Here is a 27,316-nt window from a genome sequence, read left to right on the forward strand (position 1 = left end):
AAGGAATGATGATGACATTTGATCTTTTACTTTTCGGATCCATTTGAAATTTGGGATTTGATTACAGGAAAGGATAACCTCCAGCATGTCAAAAAACAGCATGGTTCTGGAACACAACAAACAAACAAACTCATTTTGAAAACCACCCACCGTCATATTTCTACAGCTGAAACACGGGCAAGGAATCATAGGAAATTTAGCAAAACAAGAACAGTGTAGAGCAATGACTGTATGCCTCCCCGACCCATAGATGAGCCACTTCTCTGAGCCGTGTTTGTATTCCTTCGACCACCCCTAATGTTATTGTTGGCTGTCTGTGATGATAGACTTTGACAGAAAAAGTAAAAAATGAGAGAAAAACCCAGATAGCACATAGGAGGGATACTTGCAATTTGGGAAACAGGACACTCACATTAATGATGTCTGAATATCGCAAAGACAGAGTGTATGCATTAATAACTTATTACCAAACAATGTGTGTGCTTTCCATTCTCTTTTCTATAGTCAATTTTGGTTTGTTTTGGAAAAACTAAGGCATTCATAGTGACAGGAACAGCAGAGAAGGTGGAACACTTTAAAGCTCTGAATGATGCTGTACATGTGTGAGCGCATCTGTTTCTAGGGAAGAGAGTGTGAGAGAGTACACCCACCATCTGTCTGTCTGTCTGTCTGTGTTTGTGCAGGTGGGGAACGGGTTAAATGGAGCAATCCTTCGGTTGGAGGCTGGTTTCATTCAAGAGCGGTGACGTCACTGTGGAGTTCTGGAAACAGCATTTTGGGAAGCCCATCCTGTGCAGAGCACCCTGTAACATGAAGCTGAGAGACAGCGAGAGGGAGAGGGAGAGAGAGAGAGGGAGAGAGAGAGAGAGAGAGAGGGAGAGAGAGAGAGAGAGAGAGAGAGAGAGAGAGAGAGAGAGAGAGAGAGAGAGAGAGAGAGAGAGACAGCGAGAGAGAGAGGGAGTGAGAGAGAGGGAGAGAGAGAGAGAGCAAGAGGGAGAGAGAGAGAGGGAGAGAGAGAGAGAGGGAGAGAGAGAGAGAGAGAGAGAGAAAGAGGGAGAGAGAGAGAGAGAGAGAGAGGGAGAGAGAGAGAGAGAGACAGCGAGAGGGAGAGGGAGAGAGAGAGAGGGAGAGAGAGAGAGAGAGAGAGAGAGAAAGAGGGAGAGAGAGAGGGAGGGAGGGAGGGAGGGTGATGTCAAACCAGCTGAGCTCAGAAAGTAAACAGAGCTCGGGACTGCAGCATGCTTTCCCTGGGACGCCAGCTGCCCGAGCTCCACAGGGGGACACACACGCTCCCTTGCAATGGCCATGCCGCCCTCCGCGCCCTCTCTGCTCTCCTCTCCCTCCTCTTCATCACCCAGTCAACTGCCTGGCCCCACGGTAAGAGCCGGATCGGCTGTTTCCCCTGTCTTTGACTTACTTCTCTGTCTTTGACTTACTCCCTTTCTCCCTTTGTTTAAAAAACCCAGCATCCGTGCTCTACTTAAGAAAAAAAGCCTTGACAGCAGAGAGTTACTCAGAGAGCGGCATAAAAAGACCTCTGGTATGTGAGTTAAATACCCCTGTTTGAGTCAGGGAAACAGTGACTGAGGTGTTGATATGTTTAAGACCTTCTTTGTATTGGATATAGCAACAACAAGAGTTCTTGGTGAGGTGGGGGGGAGTCTTTTGCTCTCTCAGATGAATTTTGTTGTGAAAATCTGATTCCTCCAAAAGTGTCATTGTCAGCAAGGCTTATGTTGTAAGTCTCTATAAACCTGTTAACTGGAAAATTCAGCTTTTTCCTGAAGACTCTTAAAGTTTTGATTTATCTCAATGACTGTGTCAGAGTAAGTAATACTTCCACTACAGACAGTGCCAAACTTCTGATTGTCAGTGATCAGCCAATTGGCCGAATCACACATAACAACCATTTTTTCCTTCTTTTTGGGGGGATTGGGGGGTGGGGGGGGGGGGTGGGGGGAAAACCAGGATCCCACATACTGCAAGGCAGTCAGCTCCAGCTGGGACCAACATTGCTCCTGTTCACATATGCAAAATATATTACATATACTGTAAATGTGTTAACTGCACCATTTGACTTGCTGTTTAGCTCATGTCACAAATAGTCTTCACAGTGATGTGATTCCTCCGAGATGAATTTCTTATAATACACTCAGTTACTTAATTCAGTCCTTATAATTTTGGTGAATCTCACTCATTTTGTTCAAGGACCTCTGGTGGTTCTCTAAGGCCTGGTTAAAATAGCCTTGTGTAATTGGCTCTGAGTTAACCCAGAAGCAGTGATTAATTGACCCTGGGGACAGTTTTGCAATATTACAAATGACACATGGACTGAGGAGACACACAAATGCCTTTAACAGATCAGCAAGCGTACATGCTGCTTCAGTCCTGATTCATTAGGCTCTGCTTTCACAGACACCGGCATCAGTTGCAGTGGTGAAACCCCCACCTTGCTTTGTGTCTGGCTGTTTAATTGTCTAAAAGCACTGTGAATTGTCTAAAAGCACTATTTCGCTTTGACCTTACTGTGAGGTGAGCATAAGACAAAATCTGTGACTAGAGCTGTCTAATTCACATGCTACATGGATCACTGTCCTCCCACAGTGCTAACATCGACTGGACACTCTTAATATTTTACAGACAGTTAGAGAATGTTCAGGCTTATAATTAACCCCATCAGCTGGAAAATGGCAGCACAGGAGTGTTATTACAAAAAACTGTACTTTAAAACAATCACTCATTGATAATTATGAGAAGAACCTCCAGATTAGCTTCCAAAAAGAGATTAGAGTATGTCCTCTTAAAGAGCTGCAAACCTCCCTGCATGGTAGTACTGTTGTGTCCTGAATGTAGTGAGAATGAAAACCAAAATGACTAAGACTTTCCACCTTTTTCCCTTCCTTTACCCATGTCAGCTAATGAGGAAGTCTGCTAGCCAGCGCAACAGAGATGAAGTAACACTGTTTTGGGTCCACTTGCAGTTTAGCAACATGACACAATAAGGGCTGTGTGTGTGCATGAACCATCACACCGGCAGCCGAGAGGTGATTAATGCCTGTTTGCCTAATCACCTCCTATTCGATCCCACATTCCTGCTCGTTTGTGTCAGGCTGTTTTACGTCCTCTCCCGCTGAGTTTGAGTCCCCCCTCGCACACCCCCCCACCCCCCACCCTACATTATCCCCACCGGACAATTTATACACTTCCCACTGTCCCCACTGAATGATTAGTCTGTTTTGGTAACCCAGAACCTCTGACTCATTGAGACGGGTTTTGTATAATGGGTGGCAAGCCTGAGCAGAGGATGAGGTTGAATGAGGAGACGAACATTTCCAAAGACAAAATGCAAGTTTGTTTTAGTTTAATAGTGTAACCTACATCCAGGCTCAAGAGCTAAAGACAACCGGCGTGGCATTACTAATGCACGGATTCCAGGATGTACATGCTGCTGAGAATGCAGGCTTGTGAGGCAGCTAGTGCTGCAACAACAAAGCAGCATTAACTTTGTATTGGGTTCATTGCCCCGGTGGCTGCTTGAGTTTGGTTCGGAACATAGGCAGTTGTCCTTGGAGTTATTTAAGGAAGAGGTCTATATTTGGACATACGGATATGTACATTAAGTTACTCACTACCCCCCATTCCCTTATTGAGTGTACAGAGTGCTGCCAGAAGCCCAAAGGAGTTGTCCGTTCCACTGCCGCTAAATCGCTGAGACTTAAAACAGCAAACAGCTGTAGGAGCCCAGGCCACACAGGCCCCCTAGCTCAGCTCTTGCACTATGGTAACCACACTATTTTCCCTCATGGTTGGTACGCAGTTGTTAGGCGGACCTGTAATCACCGCCGTTCATCTTTTTTTCATTGACTCGCTCATTAAAAGCAATAGGAGGAACGACATCCCTGGGTGGGCACCCACATGATGGACTGTGCCAGCCGCTGCCGTTGTGTGAAAACATATTTGTGGCCAAGACCAAAGTGGCCATGCGTGTGTGAGGAACGTCTTGAACGGGCCTTAAATCTGCCCCCACCACCCAACAGCTTTTTTTTGCTGTCCATGTATCTGTTTTGATCTCAGACCTAATTAGAGTCAGCTGTGGCTGCAGAACCCAGCAGAATGGACACATAATCACGATGGTATGGACACAGAGGACCAGGGGTGGTCCTGAGAAAAACCCAACCCCAAGGAGTGCTTTTGTTTAGCCGGTCCAAAACTGATCGACACTGTGTTGTACATTGACTTGAGGAGGCATGCTTATTGGTACATCCAGCTAATGCCTTTCATTTAATTCCTTTTTCCAGAGAGCCCAAAAATAACTGACTTCACGCTCCAATCAGATATGCAGTGAATGGTTCAGTGCTGACTGCGAGGTGCTGGGGTAAGCGGTTCAGAGCTGAGCATGACTCAACTTTTCTTCAGCTGTGATGTCAGTTCCTGGATCCTCTTCAAAGCACCAAACCAAGCCACCCCCTGCATTCCCCCCTACCCTCCACCCCAGTCACCACCACCACCATTCCCTTGCTAGCCGAGGTGAAAGATGTGCCCTCACTTCGCTTTGTGGGTTCTCCTCTTGGCAGAGAGGGGTACTTTGAAGAGGCTCAGGTCATTTTTGTTCCTCTCCCTCTCCCTGCGAAATTTGTGTCACAGGACATCTAAACTCACACACACACACACACACACACACGCACACAGAAATCCACACTAACTGCAGTGGCTCGTACTGGGAGCCCTGCAAAATAACCCCTCCTTTTAAATGGCATGTTTCAGTGTTACCTTGGGATACCAGAGGCTCATGCGCACGTAAGTGTAGCTGTGTCTTTCAAGGATGGAATGTACTGTACCCCAACACCAGCTCTCTCTCTCTCAAGAGAGAAAGAGCTACACTTAGCACACATCAGGTGGTTGAGTTCTGCTCTGTGCCCTGCTGACACTGTAATATGGCTGAATGCTTATTGGGTTTTGGCAAAAACCCTGTGGTTTGCTCGGATTGAAGACAATATCTCGGTGGTGCGCGCCTGCTCACAGCTTTTGTTTGCACTTGCGATGATCTCAGCAGACAGACGCGGATCAGCCAGGGGAGAAGGGGGTGAGATAAAACGAAAACACCCACATCTATCATGTCTGCCGTCTCAGAAATAAAGCAAACAAGGTAGACAAAAAACCAGACTGTTTCGCTCTTAGATTTTAGAGGAAAAACACTCCGCCTTCAGCTGTGGAAAAAGCACCAGGGAGGGGAAACTCTCAGAATGTCTCCCCCTGCACACTCACAATTATGTTGTCAAGTGTGGAAAAGAAAAAAAGACGACGCTAAATCTGTTTGGTGATTATCAATGCAAAGAATGAGATGGAACCAAAAAAAAAATTATGGGAAGCTGCCTTTCCAGAATTAGTTCACACATGTGCATGCACACACATGGAGTCCACAATATTAATAATCCTAACAGTTTATTTTACTCATAAAACCCACTGCAAGTGTTGAAAGGTGTGTCCTGGATAAACAGAGGCTGTCTTGCTGCTTTGCATATTTCACTGCTGACAGACACATGCCAGCACAAAGCCACATACCCATGATCCTCTGCAGTGACAATAAACATTCATTAAGTCCACAGTCTCCCCATAAAAATGCATGCCCATGAAATACACAGGAAGGTTCCTGAATGCTTTTCCACTTAGGGGTATATTAGCTTTTGCATTCGGAAAAAGGAGACAAGCAGGCAGGATTTCAGCACTGTAGATTTAACTTGACATCAACACATCAAATTAAAAGTCTACAGACACATTTTTTCAGCTATTCTGGAGGTAATGAATCCAATGACAGCACCCAGGCACCGGGAGTAATCCTGGAACAACATCACTTCACAACTTTGCAGTTTTCAGAGATTGGGAACCAAAAGACAGAGCTTTGCTGTAATAGAGATGTTTATGCATGGGACAGCTTGTCAGTTGCACTTACATCCAGTGAGTGACACTTTTAACAGTGACAGATCTTAGGGACTGTCAGAATACATCTTGATGCTGGCAAATACCACATCCCTTCATCAGGCTTTAAGAGGCTATATTTCTTGTACTAAAATATGAATCAGATATTCAATAAAACCTAAAAATCTTGATTAAAACAGCTTCAATGACTGGATCATCCTACTGTGACCAGCTCCATGGAAATTTAGTTTATGCTCTTGAAAGGACACTCTTGTCAAAACCTCTACACTGATAAGACTTTTATTTGGAGTAACATTCACGTTGTTACAGGACAGCAACAATAGAAATTGATGGTATTCTTCCACTTTCTCAGGCAGGAAAGGAGGTACAAGTTGATGTTGACTGAGAAGAGTTGAGGTTCATCATACCACTCTGAAATCCATAAAATCTAAGAAAGTCACCAATGAAAGACAACACATTAGTATCACTATTGATGTGAGATGATAATGAATCCTAAATGCAAGTCCAAGGCATTGTTTCCTTCATCAAGCCATCAAGTCAAGCATGACTTCGCTGAATGAAACCCCAAACAGCAGTGTGCCTTCGGAATTGCCCTAAGTTTGTTTAACAGCAGCTGATGGTGGTGACCAGACACCCCAAGAATGTGAAGGATGTGGGGCTATCTTCCTACAATCTGTCAATCCCCACATTCTATTTGTGCAAGCTGAAGCAGCCCACAGTGACTCTGGCTCTGCTCCAGGCCAGTTCCATTGGCAGCTGTACTCTCAATGCCATATTTCACACCCATCTCAGTCTAACACCCAAACCAGCACAGCCAAATATCTCCAAGGCTGTGTTTCCTAACTACAGGTTGCTAGTGCTTGTGTTAATTTCCACTGAAAGCCATTTGAGTCCTTACAGGAATTGCACTGGTAATTCCATAGAAACAGATGTAACTGACTCAAGCAGAGTTGCCAACCTGCTTCTTGCATCAGTGATGAAAATGTTAGATGTCCATCCTCTAAAGTGAAACAGAACACTTCCCCAGCAAAGGTCTGCACTGAGTAGAAGGTAGGAAATGGAAGAAATAGCAGACACTAAATGTTTTTAAAAGAAAATGTTGCATGAAACACCACACAAAGGGCATTATAAGTAATTATGACTTCACTGAGTATTGAATGTAAAACAATGAGAAGGTTACAATGGCACATGCATGGCCTGCTGGTGAATACCAGCCACATTTATCACCATTGTTTTTGAACAAATGTTTAGGAAACCACTAATAAACATAATAATTCTGTAATCAGTATTTGCTATTCTTCTCCTCATGCTAAATTGCATACAACATTTATGAGGAAAATTACTTAATTTTACAGGAGAGATGTATAATTTATTTTTCATTGAGTTTAAATGCGGAGAAGAAAAACTCTGAGATTCTTTGTGTACACATCTCATAGCATTGCAAAACATCTGCAGCATTCTTCTCTAGCTGAGTGTTCACAGACAGCCACAGTGCTATTAATCACTTCCCACTACAGTAATTCACTGGAACCATAACACGCAGAGGATGATGTTACCATAGAGAAAACTGCACCGGTTAGAGACAGGAGTTTGGCCTGGGAGCCAGCCGAGAGGTCCACGATTTGATTTAAGCCTGCTTGTTTTGTCTCTGTGAGGACACGGACACATTCCGCTTCCCGTGGAATGGACTCAGTGACAAAACCTTCCGCTTGACTTTCTGGGCAGGGCCAGGGGAACTGTGGCGAGGCGGAATGTTCGGTACGCTCCAGGAGGAAGAAAAACAAAACCAGCAAAAAAAGTTGGTTGACGTTAGCGGGCCAAGTCTGAACGTTCTGAAGTCACTCCTTTTGTTTTTTCCGTTGGAGCCCTGATGAATTTCCACTTGTCTGCAGTGGCTCTTAGCTCTGAGTTGCATAATATGCTCCTCTCTGTCTCGGGGGTGGAGGGATGGTGGGCGGGAGGGGATGTCCTAGCTCACCAGCTATTTAGCTTACAGCTCGTCCTAGCTGATTTTTAGGTCCTGTATTTAATGGTCTGGGAGTCCACTGGAAAGGGAGGATGCTGTATTAGAACTGCATACCTCATTAGATCAGAGCTTATCAGGAGTCATGCCCCATTGACTGACTTAATGTGCCAGTACACCCTTTGGACAGGACCTCAGAATACCATAGGGCAGCTACCCACAATCCATCTCTTCCAATGTTGCATGCCAAGCAAAGAGGCACTGGGGGAGGTTTTTAAGATCTTCAATATGAATTGTCTAGGGTGTCTAACCCCCAGCCTGCTTAGGCCAGACACTTTAGCAACAACACCATGGAGTGGCCAGCTAGAAACATATGCCTTAATCATGACTGGCCACGCTCTATCTGTGCAGGCTAAAGTTAAACTGGATGTGAAAGGGTTTCCATGTTAGCAACATCCCAGCACAATGCCATGCCAACACACTGTGAGATATATGCATCTATACCCCATGGATGGAATTCTTTTCAAATACAGAGTTCCATCTTTAATTTTACTAAAGAGACAAAAAATATAGCTGACCTAAGGAAAAGCAAAAACCTCATGCAATATCCACAAAAATAAAGTGTTGTATGGTTAAGTTAATGAAGGGGGGTCCTTTTACAGTAAATATGCCCCCAGAGAATGTGCATATGGGCAGAGTTTAATTGTAAAGCATTCATAAGTAATTACTATGGTCAATTATATGTAAAGTATAGAGATACTGATACTTTTTCAAATACTTTGGAAAATTGTGCAAGGAAAATCAACCTTCATGCAGTACTGAACTGTCTTATAGATAACTCTACAGTGTGGTAATGTCATAATATATGTAATTTTTAGATTTTATGAAGCTTCATTATGTTTCATGGAAAGTGTGACCAACAGAGGTATTCTCAAAGGGAAGCTAAACAGGTCATCTGAACTAAAGGCTGTCTTCACTGTGCTTAAAAAGTCACATTCATTTGGGTTTCCCCCACACCCCCCACTTTCCTTGCTGTGCAGTTGCCCAGACTGGTTTGATTACTGCCGTGCTGCTTGGTTAGATACAGTCATCAGTATTCACGTACCACCTATTGACACTGAAATAGTTAGCTGTATGTGATAATGGTGTGAACATGTAACAAAAATCTCAACAAAGAAAAATTCATTTCAGGAGAACGTTGGTTTTAGGAGTCCTGTGACATCATGACAATGTGGGCTCATGTCTTTCCTTTATTTTCTTTATTTGGATTTTTTTGGAATAAGAAATATTGCTAGCCTGCCTCTGAGCTAGTTCCAGAAACATTGTGTAATCATGCCTATGAGGGCTCTGGCTGATGCACTATCCATAAAAACAGAAGAAAAAAACTACAAAATACAAAGACCTCCAAATGATTGATTTTTTAAAAACCTCAACAGGCCAGGAACTAGCACCAACTAAGCCATTTACTAAACAACTGCTCAGCTCAGCTTGTTGGCCACACAAGTTTTAAATGTTACTGATTAGGCAGGTGTGGCCTGTCATCCAATGGCTGGCCTTTACCCAACTGACTTTACAACAATTATGTTGTGTGAATTGGTTACTGGAAAGCTCTGAAAACAGTGGGCTCTCAGACTGTATTTAAACAAACATTCCCACACTCTGTTTAATAATGCAGCATATTGTTTACGACAAAAGAAACATTTTAAACTTCAACAGTTATATTTTCCATTTAGGGTGAAGGTAATCCATCACAGTGACAAAAGCGTGTCTAACATCTGAGAAGAAAACTCAGTTTTGATGATGATAGTGGTGATAATTATGATGAGGATGTTTATTATTATTATTTTGATTTATTTTGGAGCCTCGATTCTCCAACATGCCTCATACAGATGATGTGTCATTATAATACTGAAAAATGTGTTGATTCATTCAGTTCTGACCCAGTCAGCATACATTGAAGATTTCAGTTATGTCAGTGCAATATAACACTTGATACACTGATACATTTCACCTCCGTCTGCATACTGACCAACGGTTTGCTTCCCTGCTCAGGGGCAGGCTCACGCAGACAGAAGCAGGCACAGTTGTATGTGTGCTTATGGCCACAAGGGTGTGCTAATGAGACTGCTTTTGTCAGACTACAGATTATGGTACGACAACTGTCCTGGTGCGGAGTGGAACATCATGTGCCGGGGCTGCTGTGAGTACGACCAGATCCGCTGTAAGTGCCCTGCCCAGGGCACTTTGGTTGGTTACGCTGTGCCCTGCTGCCGCAATGCCATCAACGAATGTGACCCATGCATCATCCACCCAGGTATGACTGTATCATCACAGATATTCATTGGAGTCTGTTTATTATGACCAGATATTCACCTCTGTCTGTTTCACACTGAATGTTTCAACTGCCACTGTTGAAGCTGTAAGTGCACTGACTGGTGGGCTTAGTGTGAACTTTTATGAAGAGGGACATGGTCTCAAACAGAACATCCATAGCTAAACTGAGTACACAAATAGTCCTGGAATGCAGAAGATGAATATCCTTGTCATAATCAATGCAATATATGTGGTACCGCAGCACACGTCTGGCTGCACCAGTATGCATTACAATGCCTACATATACAATGCATTATCTATTATATCAAGAATCAAGAATGCTGTGATGGAAGGTTTCCCTTTTGCTGGAACTCTAAATCTATCTATAGATTTAAGCAACTAATCGGTCCATTTCATGTTCCTCCAGCTGCAGGCTTATGGCTCTTTATTATGCTCATGACAAGTGAACACAGCTGTGTCTTTGTTTCAGGACAGGCATCATTAGGGCCCTCTGGGAAGGGTAGGTGGGGCTTTTTGCAAACACTCTCACTCTCAAGCAATGTTGTTCCCAACCACCTGGGCTCACACATTTTACAGCGCCATTCTGAAAATATATTTTAAATGACCCTCCAGTATAAATCTGTCACCATCCCATGTGCCTGCTGGGACTGCCCTGCACGTGCCTCTACTTAACTTGATGCAGGAAGTCACATGACATGACACAATGTCACACTGAATGACATCCACACGAACATTTCTTGCTTGGGTAGTTCTGTCCTCTGTTTGACTCGGACCAAACTGAAAACCCATCGCTGCAAAACCATGCACTTTGGGAGTGTTGTGAACAATTTTATTTCAGGAAGAAAAACATGTTTAAGGTTTTTTTTTTAACTTTCCCTTTCTGGTAGGGGGGCCTTAGTGATTTTACCAGTGCAGATGGTAGAGGTTACTGGATCCAGAAGAATATGAACATATATGTGTATATCTCAAAGTTGGGGGTACAGTAGGGGTAGGGGGTGGGGATAGTGGGGAGCAGAATGGGGGGGGGGGTTCAGGGCAATCTTTTTTAAAAAGAAGGTTTGTTTGAGAAAGCTTTGAGCAGACTTTCCATTCTCTCACTTCTCTCTCTCTCTCTCTCGACCAGGCTGTAGCATCTTTGAGAATTGTAAACGCTGTAACAACGGCACATGGGGGGCAAAAGATGACTTCTTCATTAAAGGGAAATACTGCACAGAGTGCCGGCCAGGCTGGACAGGGGGCGACTGTATGAGTGAGTACTGCATGCCATCAAAGGTTTTGTGGGGGTAGGTGGAGGTTGGGGGAAATTTGGAAAAGATTACAATGTTGGAACAAGTCTGTGAAGGAAAGCAAAAATCCCGGAGGGCCTGGCTCTGAAGTAACATGTTAAAATGTAATCTGTATTCAGAAAATAAAACATGTCAATAATAAGGTTTTACTAAATGCAAATAGTAGTGCAACATGCAAATAACCCAGTGTTGCAAGTAATAACAGTGGGTGTGGGGAAGACAAAAACCTGTTGACAGATTTAATAGCAACTCAAAGCATATTTGTGGCATGCTCATTCATACCTCAGGACTGGGCTTCTGGTTTCATCTCTTCATCCTTGTTCTCTACTTCCAGAGTGTGGAGGAGTTATCCGCAAACCTCAGGGTCATGTGGTCTTAGAAAGCTACCCCACCAATGCACGCTGTGAGTGGACCATTCAAGTGGACCGTGAATTCACTGTAGAGCTAAGGTGGGGCCCCCTGACAAACCCTGGTATTAGAACCAAGCGTACCCACAGCACACTGTCAACCTCTGATGCGGAATTCAGCTCAGAAGAGGAGCTATACCACTGCTAGCATTAATTGCCCAGGTCTCTCCGTAGTCAAACAAGTAACACTCTGGCACAAGTTTCCAGTAAAGTAATTTAAACCAGCATATTTGTTTTATATTTATTTTCTCCATTACGCTATAAACACCAGCTCTGTGAAACAGTAGGTTACGAAACACTGAAACATTTTTTTCTGGGAAAACACTTATTCATGGCTGCTTATATGCATATAAGACAAGCTGAAGTTTATTTAGGTTCTGAGATGTTGTTAAACAGTGTCCTATCTGGAAATATAATAATGGCAGCATTTATCCTGTGCTGAATTTCACAACCATGAAGTGTTCCTGCAACGTGTTCATCTTCCAATTATACCATCACTATGCTTTTGCTGACATGAGAGAAAACATGCCCCCACTGAACAGAGACACCATCAACAAGCTATGAAGAGCACATTTGACAAACTGCCTCGCAAAATGAACACACATGGCTAAAGGAGCGCTTTGGATTTTACGACTCATGCGCCTTGAAGACCATAAATGACATCATGCTTCTATTCTGTTTCATGTTGGTTCAGTCAGCTCATGACCAGTGAACACAGAGTTAATGAGCCCTGGCACCTGCCGACCAAGCTCCACAGGCTTGGCTCTCCTGTATTTATTGTTCCCATTCTGAATCGTTGGAGTTAGTACTGGATTGGCCTCTTTGTGTAATAAAATGATGTCCACCTACGGCTGGCCCAACTGTGTCCGTTCTACACTTTCCATTTGCACATTGTTGAAATCAAATGCATTCAGCAACGGTGAGCAGAAGACTCAGAACCCCTCATAAATAACACCTTAACTCCTTTCATCCAAACAAAATGTGATTGATAATTCAGTGGAGAAAAGGTAATATTCCCATTAGAGAGGAAATCAATACTGGATTATAGTGACAGCCTGGCTTTTAATTTGTTGGCAAGTCATGCTAGACATGTTTTGGAATGATGTGTAACAAGGTTAAGGCAAGACCTTTAAGTAGACTTTCAGCAAATTCTTTGGGAGCCAGTGTGTCTAGTGCAATTGTGTAACTGACAAGTATTAAATCAAAAATGTTTTAGTAAGCTGAGGATGGATAAAGCAATTTCCACACAGGGATACTTATTAAATGAAAGTAAGCAATACTTTCTTTTATTTTTCTATCCATCAACTTAGCTAATTTGTCATTTCCAATTGCGCCCTCAACATGAGACTCAGTGTAATACCAAATTATTGAAATATATTCCTTTTATCATTGCTGCAGACCGTTTCATTGTTTCCAAAAGAACTTCATCTGATCTTACGTGTCGTTGTCCTGTTAGTCTTGCACATTAATAGTTGTGGACTCTAAAATGGTCTGTGCTGGAAACAGCCATGATCTCAGCTGAATGACATGCACTGTTTAATGGTTTCACATTGATCTATTTTGCAGGCAGAGAAAGAAAGAGAAAAAAGCCAGAAAGGTGTCTCAGGAAAAAAGACCCATAACTCAGAGTGAATAAGTGATGTTTTCACATGGAAAGACTTTTCATTTCCCGAAACAGGAAGAAATTAAATGCTCAATTCACACTTCCATTAAACAAAGTGAGTCATTCGGACCGAGGAAGTGCTCATAAGGACCATTAACACATTCAATAATTCTGATTACCGCCCATAATTTGCCTCCCCATGTTGAATTAACAGCTTGGTTGGAGAGGGCACCGACATAGCGATGCCAGAAGACACATGAACTTTCTCTCTCTGCCACCTCCTGAAACATGCTCACTTGCTTGTGATACGACCATCAAATGAAAAAAAGAAAAATAATCAAATTGAAGCTCTCTCTTTCAGTGATTCCAAGGATCTCCCCAAAGGACAGTTTATTATTTTTTTCTTTGTTTAATGACATTTCTGACTTTTTGAGTTCATCAGATGACTATAAACCTATAAACTTGTATTTGGACAGGGCAGAAATTAAAACAATTTTCTGCTATAGAATTTTTGTCTGGCCGAGGAGTGGGATGATGGAACAACTGGATGGAATAAGCAGATGCACTTTTTGCACTTCCAATGGCATTGACGCTTGCAGGCGAACCCCCCTTATGAAAGCTAGTGCGAGACAGCCAAACAGCTGTGTCCTTTTCCCCTCAGGTTCATGATGCTGAGCCTGGAGTTCGACCACAACTGCCGCTATGACTATGTGGAGGTGCGCGATGGTGACAGCTTGGGTTCACGTGTCATTGGCCGTTTCTGTGGGAATGAGAGGCCAGCTCCAATCCGGAGCTCTGGTAGCTCCCTCCACATCCTCTTTGTCTCCGATGGTTACAAGAACTTTGACGGCTTCTTCGCCATATTCCAGGAGAGCTCAGGTAATCTATATGAGGGGGCCCTCCAGCTCCTCTGTAACCACCAGTAAGTAGTGCACACAATGTGGATTGTTTGTATATTCCACCAGCCTGATGACGTGCTGCTCATGTGTTGGGGCCTCTTGGCTCAGCAGCTCAACATTAAAGTACTTAAACACTTTAACCTGTCAGACGACAAGATGGAGATCCCCCACGCTTGTGTGTGGGATCCTAGCTAGAAGTGCTCAATCTAACACTCGGAATGCATGGCAGTTTTCCAGTTTTGGGGGATGCATGCCACACTTCACACAACACCATGCCTCATGCTCCTCGGTGATTGCTTATCGACCCTTTCTTCTGTCACTCGCAGCGTGCAGCTCCTCCCCCTGCCTTAATGATGGCACCTGCATCCTGGACTCTGCCCAGTCGTACCGGTGTGCCTGCCTGGCTGGCTACACAGGCAGGCGATGTGAGAACGGTAAGTTCTGCCCTCCCTCCTGCCTCTCCAAGGACCCGATAAATGAACTGTAAGATGAGGAATCAGAATGTCTGTCTGTCCTGCATCCCACATTCCATTTCATTCAGCTGGGCTTAACTGAATTGTGTGTGTTTCTGTTAGCGTGTATGTGTGTGTGTGTGTGTGTGCGTGCATGTGTGCACATGTTTGTGTGTGTATGTGTAGAGCAGTATCAAATTCTCAGGCTCTTCTCAGCTACATAATCTCTGGTCCAAAATCTGTCTCATCAGCACCTTTCTCCTAGCTCACTTTTCTGTCTCTGATCGATCAAGGAGTGACATTGAAGGTACACTTTCTTTTCCCTGAATGAGTTGCCAAGCACAAATGAGAAATGTGGACAGTTTCCGCAGCAGCTGCTCAGCTGCCTGTGGTCACCTTCCCCTGGCTGCAATGTGTCATAGGTCAGGCCTCGTGCACTATCATTACAGCACTCATCAGGTCATCATCACCGCTAATTTATCACAATCCCCCAGCAGGAGTGAGTTGGAAGCCCGTATCCAACTACATAACGTGTCATTTTATGAACCACGGGTGCATTAACCACTGGTATCCACAGCAACCTTGCAAAGGGGCCGTGATTATTTTCCAAGGGATTCGCCTGAGTCTATTGGTTGATGCGTGATTTGGAAAAAACGGCACAGCTGAAAGAGGAAAATTCAGGGCTCTGTTTTATGGCTTGGTTTGAATCATTTCTATTTGGGGATTATGGTGTTAGCTGGTGCCCAGGGCCAGTGGAAAAGCCTGCACTGCTCCCTGGGGAATGTGCTGTGCTCCAGACCTGTAGCTTGTATGCTGACCGGCAAACGACCAGAGAGCCCAGCCAGCATTCGGTCTATTGGGGTGGTGCTGGGGGGGGGGGGGGGTGTTTGGTGTAGGTGACCAGCAAAAATGAGAGAGGCAGGGTGGGCTCTATGCATCACATCATACTCACTGTTGCTTAAAGGTATTCGCTCTGTAAAATCAAAATCAATCATTTTCCCAGACAGCTGTGACTTGACACGCATAACTAACTGGAACCTAATTTAATCATAAGCCTTTTTGGATGACATCAATAAGTATTAAAGGAACCCAATGGAAAGCATTTGGTTGGACATGCCAAGCACACAACCAAGTCACCTGACTTTGCTAGACTGGCCAATGAATGCTTGGTATGTCTGCAGTACATTTGGTACGTCTAAAGAAATGCTTTTCCCTGGGTCATATTTTCAGCTCTGTATGTCATATTTCCTCACAGACCCTGCACCTTTTAAGACGTACCTGGCAGAATCACTCTGTTTCCGAAGCCCAGCATATCCCTCAGGTCTCGTGAACATTAGCTGGCCAAGACTCATTTTTTTCTGGAGGTCTGTAGTGTTTTTTCTAGTGGCTAAATTTGTGTCTATAAAAACGAGGGCGAAACAAACCCCTCTTTACTGTGAGACAGCTTTTCCATAAAAGGGAAGCTCGTAAATCGAGATAGTTTAAGTTTACTCAATACATACAGTACAGCAGTCCTGCAGGCACGCTTGCTCATTAGCTGAGAGCACTGAAGGTTGTTCATAATACATGAATTGTTTTGTAGGCTTAACAGGAATCATGAGTACAATAGGTCTAGTCACTTGTAGCTAAACAATCAAGAAAAAAATAAAATATCCCTGAAATCCAATTATTTTTAAGTATTTTCCCAAGTGAGAGATCACTTTGGTTTCTTTGTACCTGTTAATGATGCCAGTTAATGATTAGATAATTTGTTAACAATATGCACAGCAAAACTATTTCTTTCTGATTTTGCTAATCTGTTGTATAGAGCTAACAAGAGCTGTTTTAAGTGCTTCACTAGGAGACGGGTTCAACTTAATTTTTGCATTTCATAATGACCTTTGCAAACATTGCAGAAATTATTTATGCTAAGGCTCTTTTTTTGGGGGGGGGGGGTGCTGGAGGTTCTAGAGAAGTGGGGATTAAGAGCAGGATGGTAGGTAAAACACAGGAGAACTAGTCGTTTCAGCACCTCTGCTCAGTGCTGGCGCCACATCCAGCCAAACTCCCTGGGAATCCACTACCTTGTTTTTCCACATTACTCAATAGGGACGCTGCTCTCCGGAGGGAGGTGCATCTGTGCAAAATTCCTTGTCTGTGCACTGAGAGAGAGAGAGAGAGAGAGAGAGAGAGAGAGACAGAGAAAAGAAGAGAGCAAGAGGAAGCTCAGGAATGTGAGGCTGAGATGGGTACAGCAGGGAGGAGATGGACCTGATTCTACAACCAGATGCTCATCTCCCTCCCCCTTTGCTTTGAGCATGTGGCACCATGCCTCCACCCGCTAGAGGAAAGTACTGACTAAATTAAAAGATCGACCAAACCAAAGCGGCCAGGATGTGCAAAAAAAATGCTTCCACCTCACACATGCAGTCAACTCCCTTCAAAATGCATACTGCGTAATTGGATACCATTTTTAATGCACGGCAGCAGTGAGTCACTTTCATGCTTAATTGTTTTTGTTATACGCAGGCTCTCTTTAAGTGCAGTACAGCCCAAGCACATACAGTTTTCAGGAGGCCATAGTAATTCCCATTGCAATGACATACTGAGGCATGCTACCTCTGATTTTGTTGTTGTAGATTGGGGGTAGAAAGAACCTGCAACTGAAACTGGAAATCTGTGATACACTTTTATACTGCTCACTGCCCTATAAGAGAGAAAAATGTTCTTAATCTGAAAATGAAAATTCTGTATTTTAAGTTGTGTAATGGGGTAGAATTTCAAGTGTATCTATCATTTCTGTTCTTATATTCAATTTCTATTGCAATTTATTTCTATTGAAACTTATTTCTTAAGATTATAGTTTTTAATGATTAGTAACATGAAATGTGGCAGTGAGGGCAATGGTGCAATATTTCTGGCTGAGGGTAGGAAAGAAGAAGAAAAAAATGTTTTTTTTTGACAATAACATCACAATAATTTTCATTGTTGGTAGAACAATGATTCCCTAGTATCATCTTTGATTTAATTGACAGTTACAGTCACATGTAAGAACTAATAAGATGTTAGATGAGATCAAAATCTGAAGGGATTCTTGAAATAATTTGTCAAAAAATAGTGTTGTCTTTAAAAAATCATTTTGATGTCTTTATTGCAATATGTTTAAAATAAATGCCAAGGGATAAACAGACATAAATAACAGTGAAATAAATGATGTATGTTCTTGAACATAAAAAGGACTATACACTCATCAGAATTCATCTCCATAATTAAGGGACTGGAGTTGTGGGCCACGCTTCATGGCTGGACATAAACACACCCTTCCATTCATAACTCCACTAACCCTAACCGCATATGAACCATATTGTAAACTTTCCATTATATTGTGAAATTGAACCATTTTTGTACAAATTTTCCACTTATTTGTCTGTCACAACTGTGTCTTGATGTAGTGTTTTGTGCTGTTCCTAATTTCCAGAGGTAGCGAAATGCTTATTGATGAGAAAGGCCATATAGACATGGATTTTATTGCATACTGAGCGTACTATGTATTTAAGGATGTAAATAAACACTGATTTTACGTTATCTTACGTTAGCTTTTGCTTGTTGCCAGGAAAAAAATATATATAGTATGTCATAGGAGGTTACATAGGAGTTATATGATGTCAGGTTTTTGGTCACCTTACAGCAGACAAAATCTCAAGGAAAAGTACAGAGAAGGGCAATAAGACTATTTCCAGATATGTAATCTTTTTTTTCTGAGGAAAAATTGGCTAAAGGGGGATGAGATTATTCAAGTATGTATTATAAACCAAATAAACCAATAAACTAATAAAAGGGGGTGCTGGAGAGATTTACTTTTACAAACAGAATCAGAGGACAAAGGTGAATATTAGATAAAAATTTTGCAAATATTTAAGCCAAAAAGTTTGTCCTCAGACAGGAGTGTCAAGAATTTTAATGGAGACATGATAACAGACTAGAGGCAAATCATTAGTTAATGAGTGGAGTTACCTGCTCTTGTAATTATACTTTCTAATGTGCTCATGTTCTTCAAGTCACACTTTATTTTAAAATAATAAAGATGTTTCTGTTTATTAAGAAGGTCTGGCTTATTTCTCAGAAACAGTTCATAAACAGATAGTAAGCACCATGTAATTTGGTTGGAGGTGTACTGGTTAGTGAGAGACACTTAATTGCTCATGTATTAGCTGCTCACTATCTGTTTGCTAACTGGTTTTAAAGAAATAGGTCATGTTTGTCAAAAACCCTTAAAATAAAGTGTGACCACGTTGAAGTGGAGGTATGCTGGGACAGGGGTGTAATGATGGTGTGTCTGGGGCTGTGTGACCTCCCAGTGGTGATGTGTAGGACCCCTCTGGTGCCGGCCCATGGAGCCGCGGAGGGTGGCGACCTGCACTTTGGGGGCCGCGTCACCTTTCATTGCGACCCCGGGTTCGCGCTGCAGGGCGTCCGCACCGCCACCTGCCGCCTGGACGGCACCTGGAGTGCCCCTCCCCCGCATTGCGGTAAGAGGCTGAGCAGACACAGAAAGCAAACCATTGCCCCCCCCCCCCCCCCCCCATCTGCTGCCATCTCACTGCTTGGCTTCTGTCCCTGTGCTAAACGAGCCCTGGCTCTGAGCTACCTGACCTTGCTGGCACCGTCAGTGAGCCCATGCAGTGGTAGAGGGGAGGGCGGGAATACAAGTGTAGGCTTTGGTCAGACAGAGCACCCTGTCACTCATGCTTGAGCATCCAGTGGTGACTCATATGAGGGATGGTCAATGCAAACACTTCAAAATGATTGAGAATTACATTTTTGAGTGTTGTCATGTGAATATGTGCTCTGTCCCATTTCTTTACCAGTGCCCAAGGAGCGCACCTGTGGCATCCCAGAGAAGCCAGCACATGGAGATCACTTCTTGGTGTATGGACCAGGGGATGTTCTGATTGCAGTGCAGTACCTGTGCTATCGGCCCTACACACTGAGCGGGAACTCACAGAGGACCTGTCTGCTGAACAGTACCTGGAGTGGAACAGCGCCCTCTTGTGTCAAAGGTGCAGCTTCACAGTTACATCAGAATTACTGGCGGTATGAAAGATTTCAAAAGAGGAATGTTTATTGCCACTTATGTTACATATTGGCGTGCTTGTACCCACCAAACTCTGAGAAGAATTTGGGATTGCAGTTGTGCAGCTGTATTGTAATGCCTGTTATTCTAGCAATATGGTTTGGATTACATCAATTTTATAAGATGAACATGAAATACAAATAAAATTTATCTTAATTCATTAACGGTAAATAATTTGACAGAATGCATGCATCCGGGTGTATTTGCAGTGCAAGATACGGACACTGGACATGACAAAGATAAAGGGCAAGACAAGGATACAGGAAAAGGCGTAAATACAGTTGAAACTAAAGATAAAGAAAGAAGCAAAGACACCACTGGAGGTAAAGATACAGGAAAAAGCACAGATACAGTTGGAAGTAAAGATTTGGGGAAAGGCATAAATACAGTTGAAACCAAAGAAAAAGAAAGGGTAAAGGACATAGCTGGAAGTAAAGATACAGATATACTTGAAGGCAAAGATACAGTAAAAAGCACCTATACAGTTGGAAGTAATGATACAGGGAAAGGTACTGATGCAGTTGAAGATAATGGTACAAGAAAAAGTACAGATACAGCTGGGAGTACAGATACAGGAAAAAGCCCAGATACAGTTGGGAGTACAGACACAGGAAAAAACCCAGATACAGTTGGGAGTAAAGACATAGGTAAAAGCCAAGACATGACTGTAAGTAAAGATACGGGAAGGACCACGGAGACCCTAGGAGGTAAAAATACTGGGTCAAGATTAGAAACTGAAGACACAGAACGAAGAATGGAAACAGCCGAAGGCACAGATACTGGAGGGAAATCAGATACAGGAAGAGATAAAGGAAGAGGACAAGAGACAGAGACGGACAACCAAAGCATCAGTGGTAATTCCCACACCCCCTTTTCCCACACAGAACAAATTCAAATGAACTCTAATGGCATGGCAAAAGCTATTGTATTTCCAAAGGAGATATAGCATGTGAACAACAATCAGTAGTGGGGGGAAATCATTTTAAAAACTGTGCAGTAGAGAAATTAACAACAACAATGGTAATATGAACATCAAGCAATTCAGTTAATTGCGAAAATCACTATAAATCCAGAACTTTGTCATTGTAAATGAGAACCTATTCAATTGACTCTTCTGGTTGAATAAATGTTTATCCAACCTTCTGTCGGCATCCCTGTCTCTGTGCAGAAGTGGAAAAAAGTCGTTGCCCACCTCTACCCAAGCTGTATAACGGGTTCCACCAGCTGGTTCTGGGCACTGATGAGCACCCTGACACTGTGGAGTTCTTTTGCAACAACTCATATGCCCTGAGTGGCAACGCGTTGAGGACCTGCCAGCCCAATGGCTCCTGGAGTGGCAGCCAGCCCATGTGCATCAGAGGTACATCCCTTCTACTGCAACAGTGTTGCCCCTCTGGCCTGCAACGCTTCATTTCTTGTAGCCATTTGGTGGATACTCTTATCTGGAGGGTATGAAAGTGCACATGATGAGGCCACAAGAATATGAAGAAAACAACTGACCATCATCTGTGTCAAGTATTAAGCAGTCACACAGTGCAATAGTGAAGAGTGCCATACTGAATACAGAAAACAGATGTGCTACAATGGTCAAAAATACCAAGAGCTAATGTTGTAATAATCTACAATTATTTTCAAGAGGCAAGATTTATAATACTTTTTATAACACTTTTGTGTACCCCCCCACATGGATGGTCTGTGTGTTTTTCAGCCTGTCGGGAACCCAAAGTGTCCGAACTGGTGAGACAGAGGGTCTTGCCTCCGCAGGTCCCATCCAGGTACCCCCAACTCACAAATCCACATTTCCCTTTCGGGTTTGGTCTTTGGAAGTATCAGTGTAATGTATCGTAGTTATGTTATATTATACAATCTCACTTACTGTAATCTCTCTGACAAGGAACAGTTTTTTGTGTTGATCATGCACGGCCTAATGCTCAATATATGGTACTGCACATATGAGTATTAGTGTTTTGGACCTGTGATCACCCATCCCTGCTTCTGTGCCCTTCAGAAAGACTCCAGTCCACAAGCTGTACTCCTTCACGACCTCAGCAAAGTTGACTGGCTTTGCTAGCCCCACCAAGGGTCCCCTGGCCCTGCCGCAGCTGCCCCCAGGGTTCCACCACCTGTACACACACATCGAGTATGAGTGTGCATCTCTCTTCTACCACCACTCCGGCAGCTCTCGCCGCACCTGCCTGAAGACTGGCAAGTGGAGCGGGCGGCATGTCTCCTGTTCACCAGGTGAGGGCAGCAGAGGCACCTCTTTCTGCTGCACAGAAAGCCGTATTTCCAATAGGGATGGACTTGAGGGGCAAACTCCATTTTGCATGTGTTCATATGATGATTATACAGTAACTTGTGAATTGTTAATGTACAGCTTATTTTTGATTATTATGGTTATTGTTGAAGGATGCGAATGAAATGTGACTGCTTTGAAAAAAATCCTCCTCCACTATGTTGTATGTTCTAGGCACATGAAAAATGATATTGAGCTCATAAAAATAAATAGAAACCCTATTGTAATAAATAGGAAACAAATAATGGCAATAAATATGAAATAGGAAACTCTCATGCCCTGTTCTGTGTGCCAGAAAATTAAAACCCATTCTATGCCCAAATGTATTCCTCTTTTTCCCTCCCCCAGCAGTGGCTCCTGTCTATTTTTTCACTCTTAGTCTCTCTGCCCTTCTCTCTCTCTCTCTCTCTCTCTCTCTCTCTCTCTTTCTTTATCACTGTGACAGTTTGTGGCACACTCCCTACCTTTGACCCCCAGAAGTTGGCAGAGACCCGCTGGCCCTGGCACGCTGCCATCTACCGTCGCCCCAACACTGGCACTGGTGCCACACTGGACAAGATGGAGACCCTGGCAGGGGGGCTGGGGAAGACAAAGGCAGAAGCGCAGGCAGAGGCAGAAGGGGAGCAGGAAGGAGAGGTGGCATGGCAGCTGGTCTGCAGCGGGGCACTGGTGAACCAGCGCAGCGTGGTGGTTGCGGCACACTGTGTGACAGAGCTGGGGAAACTACTCCCGGTTGGCTCAACTGACATAAAAGTCGTGATGGGAAAGCACTACCGCAGTGACCTCAGGGAGACCAAAGACCTGCAGCACCTGCGAGTAAGAGGGACACAGGGAGGCTGGCATCTAGTGAGGGGAGTTGGGGAGTTGGGGAGACAAGGGTACAAGGGGTCTGTGTGTATGAAACCACATTATACGTCTGGCACAAACCTGTATCACCTAACTTTAACCCTATATCATATCTCATATCATATCTGAAAATAAGATGAGCTAAGACTGGACTCAGGTGTACTGCAGTACAATACATAGTCCATTAGTAGAAGCCACCACCCAGGACAATGTTACAAGCCTTAGTATTCTTTTATGTATCAGCTGATTACACAACTGGGCCTTTACTGAAGTAAGTCAGGTATCCCGATCAAATGTGTAACAGTAGTGACCAGTTTGGGATTTAAACATCTTCTGGAGACACACTCACTCTGGAAACCCCTAAGCTAATGTGGTTTAGTTACATTTACATTTATTCACTTGGCAGATGCTTTTATCTAAAGCGTCATACAAGTGAGGTACAATAGAACACAATCAAAAAAACCACACGGAGTCAACAATATTAGAAGCACCGCATGCCTATGTTTCAGACGTTGGCCGGGCAAGGTACAAACTAGCAGGTAAAGCTAACAGATGCATTAAACCATTACATTACATTTTCTTTTTTTTAAATTTTGTTTTATAGTTTAGTAGGAGACAGTTTGAGATATGAGAAGTTACCTTAGGGGGTAGTGCTTCAGGTGCTGAGGTGAGAGCGGAAGAGCCGTGTCTTCAGATGTCCCTTGAAGACAGAGAGGGACTCAGCAGAATGGATGAGGTGTGGAAGTTCATTCCACCAACGGGGGACAACGGCAGATAAAGTCCTGGATAGTGATTTCATGCCTGATGTGATGGGACCACCAGGCACTGTTCGGTAGCAGAGAATAGTGGTCAGGAGGGAACATAGCTTGCAGCAGAGAGTTCAGGTACTTAGGTGCCGTTTTGTTGGTCACCCTGTACGCAAGCATCAAGGCCTTGAACATGATGGGGGCAGCTACAGGGAGCCAGTGGAGTGAGACTAAGAGAGGTGTAACATGAGCCCTTTTTGGGTGGTTGAAAATCAGACGTGCAGCTGCATTCTGTATCAACAGCAGAGGCTTAATAGTGCATGCAGGTAGGCCAGACAAGAGAGCATTGCAGTAGTCCAGTCTTGAGATGACCAGTGCCTGGACAAGAAGCTGTGCAGCATACTCAGATAGGTAGGCCCTGACTTTCCTGATGTTGTAGAGCACGAATCTGCATGATTGGGTAGTCGTAGCAATGTGGTCGGCAAATTTGAGCTGGTCATCAAACACTACCCCCAGGTTCCAGGTTGGAGGGAGTTAGTGTCGTTGAGCTGAGCTGAACGGTGATGTCGTGCTGGATCAACAGGCTGGCTGGGATGACTAGGAGCTCATTCTTAGAGTTGAAGGTGGTGCTCCTTCATCCAGGCTGAGATGTCTGAGAGACAGGCTGAGATCTGTGCTGAGACTGTGAGGTCATCAGGTTGGAACAAGAGGTAGAGCTGGGTTGTATCAGCATAGCAGTGGTAGAAGAAGCCATGCGCCTAGATGATCAGACCCAGAGCAGTTCTATATAGACAGAGGAGGAGGAGGCCAAGCACCAATCCCTGAGGTACCACAGTGGTTAGCCAGTGGGACTTAGACTCCCCTCCCCTCCAGGATACCTTGAAAGATTTGTCTGTGAGGTAGGACTCGAACCAGTGAAGTGCAGTGCCGGTGATGCCCAGTTCAGTGTGGGTGGTTCACTGTGTCAAATGCGGCGGACAGGTCTAATAGGATGAGGGCCGACACAGGGTATTAATAACAGACAGGAGGGCTGTTTCAACAGGTCATTCTGGGTGAAAACAACTTGTTCAAGGGTTTTTAGGAAGGGGCGGAGAGAGATGGGTCTGTAGTTATCTATTTGGGAAGGGCTAAGTGTAGGTTTTTTGAGTAGTGAGGTTACCCTAGCTTGCTTTAAATGCTGTAGAGAAGGTGCCAGTGGTGAGTGATGTGTTAATCTGTTTAATCTGAGGGGATTGCAAGATATTAATTTGCTAAATCATCTTGGTAAAACATTAATATATAGTTAAAAAATATTAAGCCACCAATGCATTTCGGCCTAAGCCTTTGTCAAGATGATAAAAAATGTTATGTTACATCAGGAAACATTCACTGAAACAGTCACAGCTTTCATAAGTCTAAATAAAATCAGTATTGACCAACAGGGAGAGGTATGTAATCAGCCAATGAGGTACAGATGTAAAGTATTCCAGAAAGGCTGAAGCAGTAAATCAAAAGGACACAAACATTTATGGCATACTGATCATCCAGTATCTGAGATGTGCTATATCCTAATGGAAGCAGACATTAGCAAACATATCTGACAAGTAAAAACAAAATAAATTAACTTTGGGATCTACCCCACTAGAGTTTAATAAGATATGACAAAATGTCACTCTGTCCTGCCAAAGGACATGGTATGTTTCTCCTCTCCTCTCTTCACTCCCTTACATGTGTGCATCTTGTTTGGCAGGTGTCTGCTGTTGTGGTTCACCCCAACTATGACCCCCTGCTGCTGGACTCGGACCTGGCTGTGCTGAAGCTGCTGGACAAGGCGCGGATCGGGGAGCGTGTGCTGCCCGTGTGTCTCCCAAGCACCCAGGGGGGTGAGGTAACCACCCAGCAGGGCTACGTTGTGGGCTGGTCCATCCTGCCACAGCCTAAGGGCATTGAGGGCAAGGAAGAGGAGATGGCACGTGCGGGCCTCATCGAGCTTGGTGACACTGTGCAGTGCGAGCGGCAGTACGCCCAGAAGGGGGTGCCCATGAGCATCACGGACAACATGCTCTGTGGGCGGCAGCATCCCTATGGCATCTCCAACATCTGCCCTGCCGACACTGGGGGCGTCGTTGTCGTGCCCCCCGCTGCTGCCCCTTCATCCGTCCCCTCCTCTGCCTCCTCCTCCTTTCTCGCAGCTCCTGAGGGCAGGGAGGAGGGTGTGCGTGTCTGGAGGCTGCTAGGCGTGGTGAGTCATGGGTATGAACAGCAGGGGTGCAGTCCAGACCTATACACTGTCTATACCCGTGCTGCCAACTTCAAAGACTGGATAGAGGCCAACATGAAGTAGGACTCTGCCACTGCGCAATTCGGCTCCCAGCTCAGCTGACTTCCTCCCTCTCTGCTCTCCCTCTCTCCCTTTCTCTCTCTTTGTCACCTTACACTCAAGTGTGCTGGGAGTCTCTTAAATTAAGGACAGAACTAACACTGGACTGTGAAGCTGCCCGAGTCGTGAACAGGGAACAGCAGGTAAAAGGGGCATGCCCCACATCCTGAAGAGCTTGGGAGTGGAGGAAACATTCTGTTCTGATTGGGTGCTACAGACTCATTACTGACTGGAGAGCCAGATCTCTCAAATCTCTGGAAATGTAGGTTTGTTGTACGCTTTACCATGTACATATATTGAAATGTACTATTCAGGAGGTAAAACAAGTCTAAATACAACCAATGGGCTGTACATATTGTATAAAATGATATGGAAAAAAATCATTTTATTTGAATTAAATCTATCTGGTTGTGTGAGAAGGGGATGGGAGTTGGTCCTGTGATGTATTGTTTAATACAAGGGTGCACATGCAGTGAAACAAACAGTACCATATGATCCGTGACACCCAGCTTTGATACAAATGGCAATGACCTGGTGACTGAAAGGTAATTAAGCCATTGCTTTCCTTACATAAAGATAATTAAAATACGAATTGCCTTGGTCTGAAGGGCTTCTCATGAGCATATTAAATTAACCCTTTGCTGGAATACTCTGTGTTCATACCTATAGAAAAATTTTTGAAGTCAATCTTCCATGCTCTCCCATTTTTAAATTAAAGTTGTAATGTCCACAATTAACCACTAGATGGAAATATTAAAACACCACTTTTCCACTAACCTTGAAAAGGTGAACAAAACAGAAAAAATATTCACCACAAGGCTGTGTGTGTGCGTGCTCTTATGTTTATGTTCTATAAAGAGACTATATAACCACATTGATAGACTTCTCCAACAGAGACCAGCAGAGAAAGGCAAACTGTGAAACTTGCTTTGCTGCTGTGAAACAGGCTGAGTTCTGCATGTGATCCTCTCCTCCTCAAATAGCCACATACACCCCAGTGCTGCCAGCTTTAACTACTCCTTCAGAGGGCAACACCTGCAGCTGCACCCACATTCACACGCATTCCGCGCTATAA

At 44.0% G+C, this 27,316-nt stretch overlaps 1 protein-coding gene across 2 annotated transcripts; it reads left to right on the plus strand.

The window, feature by feature from the left end:
• Window positions 1-1,214: 1,214 nt before the first annotated feature.
• Window positions 1,215-26,801, plus strand: LOC118782390 (inactive serine protease PAMR1-like). Of its 2 annotated transcripts, XM_036535719.1 has the most exons (14): window positions 1,215-1,377; window positions 10,038-10,214; window positions 11,358-11,483; window positions 11,855-11,969; window positions 14,192-14,409; window positions 14,756-14,863; window positions 19,219-19,389; window positions 19,729-19,920; window positions 20,204-20,848; window positions 21,163-21,354; window positions 21,703-21,769; window positions 22,003-22,235; window positions 22,736-23,106; window positions 25,612-26,801. In XM_036535719.1, the coding sequence occupies exons 1-14, from the start codon at window positions 1,239-1,241 to the stop codon at window positions 26,203-26,205; spliced, it is 3,348 nt and encodes a 1,115-aa protein (XP_036391612.1). In that variant the 5' UTR covers window positions 1,215-1,238; the 3' UTR covers window positions 26,206-26,801. The 2 variants fall into 2 exon arrangements, with proteins under 2 accessions (XP_036391612.1, XP_036391613.1); XM_036535720.1 differs by lacking the exon at window positions 19,219-19,389.
• The last annotated feature ends 515 nt before the right edge of the window (window positions 26,802-27,316 follow it).

This window comes from Megalops cyprinoides, chromosome 8, assembly GCF_013368585.1.
Source record: "Megalops cyprinoides isolate fMegCyp1 chromosome 8, fMegCyp1.pri, whole genome shotgun sequence".
NCBI classification, from domain to species: domain Eukaryota; kingdom Metazoa; phylum Chordata; class Actinopteri; order Elopiformes; family Megalopidae; genus Megalops; species Megalops cyprinoides.